At 51.7% G+C, this 3,147-nt stretch overlaps 1 protein-coding gene across 1 annotated transcript; it reads left to right on the top strand.

Annotated features, from left to right (window-relative positions):
- Positions 1-1,837: 1,837 nt before the first annotated feature.
- Positions 1,838-2,605, top strand: LOC112459384. Its single transcript, XM_025023450.1, has one exon. It carries the CDS (start codon positions 1,838-1,840, stop codon positions 2,603-2,605), a length of 768 nt encoding a protein of 255 aa, XP_024879218.1.
- Positions 2,606-3,147: the final 542 nt, after the last annotated feature.

The raw sequence follows: 3,147 nt of genomic DNA, 5'->3' as shown, positions 1-3,147 counted from the left end.
TATTTGCTAAATATACGTCGGTGATTTTCACTACCCTCTCGCATGTCCTTTTGCGCATCTCTCACTTATGCCCGTTCTAGAAGGTTCCCGTGGAAATTTCCACGCGCAACGCAGTGCGAGAACCTTCCTTCCTTGGCACCGCTGCACCAGGTCTCCACTTGCGGAAATTTCTCGACGCGGACGACGTCCACCCTTGCGCACCTTCTCGGAGCTGCCCCTGATGGTGAATTTGGGTGTTTTTCCTGTAGACGACGTCCGGGTGACGTCGGTGTCGTCGGCCGTTGACGCCGACCCTCTGGCTGGGTTTCTCGGGAGCTGGTATTACCCATCCGGGCCACTGTTCCTGGAGATGATGCGTTTCCCGGGGATCTCGTCGGAGCACGACGTCGACCCCCTAGGCGGGTGTCCCAGGACCTCTCGTGACGGATTCCGTTGTTTGTTCCCGGGGAAGATGCGTTTCCCGGGGAACTTGTCTGACCTAGACGCCGACCCCCTGGGAGGGTGTCCCAGGTCCTGGTGAGACGATCGCATGGCTGAGTTCCTGGCGAAAATGCGTTTCGCCGGGATTTCGCCGGACATTGGCGCCGACCCCCTGGAGAGGTTCCTCCGGTCCTGGCGAGTCCGTCGGATTTCTCTCTCCCTGGAGAAGATGCGTTTTCCGGGGACTTCACCGGGTCATGATGCGAACCCCCTGGGGCTGTGTCCCAGGTCCTCGGAAGACGTCTCGACCTCTTTGTTCCTGGAGAAGATGGTTTTTCTGGGAACTTAGTATTTTCTCGGCGCCCATCTCATGGACGCGCGTACCGGGTCCGGGGAATTGTAGGGAGCAGCATATCTGTCTCCCTCCCGATTGGTCAGCCCCCTCTCCTGGCTAGCAAGAGGGTTGAGAGTTACGAGGTTGGCAGAACTGAGTTACGACGACCGTTAGAATTGTACTGACTCTCGTGGCTGTTGCGTGGTCTGCAATTAAGTATTATTTTATCAGCAGTAATCGAGTGTGCAATTATTCCTCGATACCTCTCGTCAAGACGTCGGTAGTAGGCCGACACCCGGAGGCATATCGACCTCCTGTGGTACTGAATTCCTACATTGGTGACCCTGACTGAAAAACATGCAACGGTTCTTGCACAAATCGCTACCGGAAGCCCGAGTCAGAGATAAATCCTCGTGTGGACCAATCTTCCCCGAGGAACGGACGCAGAAGTAGCGGATCGAATTACCCGCAAACGCAAGGTACATTCCTATGCCCGCGTCCCTGGCTGTTAGTTGCCCACGCTGCGGCCAGCCAGCCTTGCCGCGCCGAAACATTTTTCGGGCGTCCATTTTTCTTGCCGCGCTTTTTGCACGAGGCACGAGGCGTGCACGTGAGACCCCACCGGCGCCTGGGTGGCCTCAGCGGTTCTGCCGTCTTGTTACCACGACCATCCCCTGGTGTGCGTCTGGCCCTTCTCCGCCGCCGCCGTTACCGTTTTCTCCTGATGGTGTGCGACCGGCTTTTCTTCGCCGATGCCACGGATTGACATTGTCGCTGTCGCCTCATCGATTTGATTGCGTGAAGCCAACGACACTGGCGCCTTGGATTCCGTCGTCGTTGAGACATGTAATGCGTGAAGCCAACATCTCCGGCGCCTTGGGTCCCATCGTCACCGGGGTTTTGGATTCTACCCAGACTACAGTAATTAAACGAAAGATAGTAATCCGCCTCGCGCCGTCATTTCTTAACACTTATGTCGTTTATATCGTTTAACGCCTATGTCGCTTATATTATTTAACGCTCATGTTGTTTATGCTGTTTATTGCTCTCATTTTGCTAGTAGCTTACTATAAATTTAAAACAATGTCGGACGCGGCTCTTCAAACCCGCGCAGAGGCAGCGGAAGCCCAGCTAAACGCTCAGGGCCCCGATACAGTCACCTCGAACGCGATTGATAATAATATTTTAATTCCGTGTATAGATAACCTATGGGTTCCCAAGCTCCCCCCGTTTTCACAAGTTGACCCAGAATTGTGGTTCATCCAGGCTGAGATTCTCATGAGAAATTCTAGGATCACTACAGAGTCCACTAAAGCCGATACCGTACTCGCTGCACTCGATGTCGAAGTATTGGGATACGTAAAGGACATAATTACTTTAAACCCTTCCCCAACGGATATTTATGAGCAGATTAAAGCTCGAATTATTGCGGCATACGCACCTTCGGTCGAAACAAAATTGCGAAAACTTTTAACGGGACAAGTCGGGACCGACGGAAAACCTTCGTTAATCCTTAGTCGACTGCGCAGTCTTAATGACGGGAACATAGATGATAGTGTAATAAAATCAATTTTTTTGGATCATCTACCACCCAAACACCGCGCGATCCTTGTAGCTTTAGTCGACGTTACCGACCTCAACCGTCTAGCCGAGGCCGCCGACCGAATGGCTGAGAGCAATATCGGAGGCGAGTCTTACGCGTCCGCCGTAAACAAGGGGAATACACCCCCTCCCGCAAAAACCGAGATTCAACAATTCATCGAAAGAATGGAGAAGCTGGAAAAGCTGGGAAAAACACTTAATTCGCATTCGCGATCCAACTCCCGCTCCGTGAAAAATCCAAAAAACTAAAACAGCCTTTCCGTTCGGAGACGGTCGGCAAGGGCCTTCAAATTTCTAACCGCCTCCACGTCCGTGATCGTACCAGTGGCCAAATGTTCCTTGTCGATACAGGCGCGGATATCTCTCTTGTACCCGCTATCGATAAGATCAAGGGAAAGCCTTCCGAATTAAAGTTCTTCGCAGCAAATGATACGCGTATCGACACGTTCGGGGAATCTCTTCGTGAGCTTGACCTCGGTTTAAGACGACCAATTCGATGGAATTTTTGCATTGCCGCGGTTCCGTACCCCATCATTGGCGCCGACTTATTATCGCATTACGGGTTAATAGTAGATTTAAAACGACGACGTCTTATAGATTCCACTACTAAATTATATACCCTCGCGATTAAAAAACCAGCCCCGATACATTCGATTAATACGATTAAATCTTCCTCTGAGTTTTCTAAAATACTCAAGGAATTTCCGCAAATAATAGGAACACTTCCCCTCGCCCCGCCGTCCAATTGTGACGTGTTTCATCATATTATCACCACCGGCCCTCCAGTCGCT

This window comes from Temnothorax curvispinosus, unplaced genomic scaffold, assembly GCF_003070985.1.
Source record: "Temnothorax curvispinosus isolate PA1 unplaced genomic scaffold, ASM307098v1 QBEX01009787.1, whole genome shotgun sequence".
Classification (NCBI taxonomy): Eukaryota; Metazoa; Arthropoda; class Insecta; order Hymenoptera; family Formicidae; genus Temnothorax; species Temnothorax curvispinosus.
The sequence above is the reverse complement of the archived record's forward strand: the minus strand, read 5'-3'. Positions and strand labels throughout refer to the sequence as shown.

Bases quoted from the DNA above. Each gene is read 5' to 3' on its own strand.
- LOC112459384 (XM_025023450.1), top strand. From the start codon at position 1,838: ATGTCGGACGCGGCTCTTCAAACCCGCGCAGAGGCAGCGGAAGCCCAG.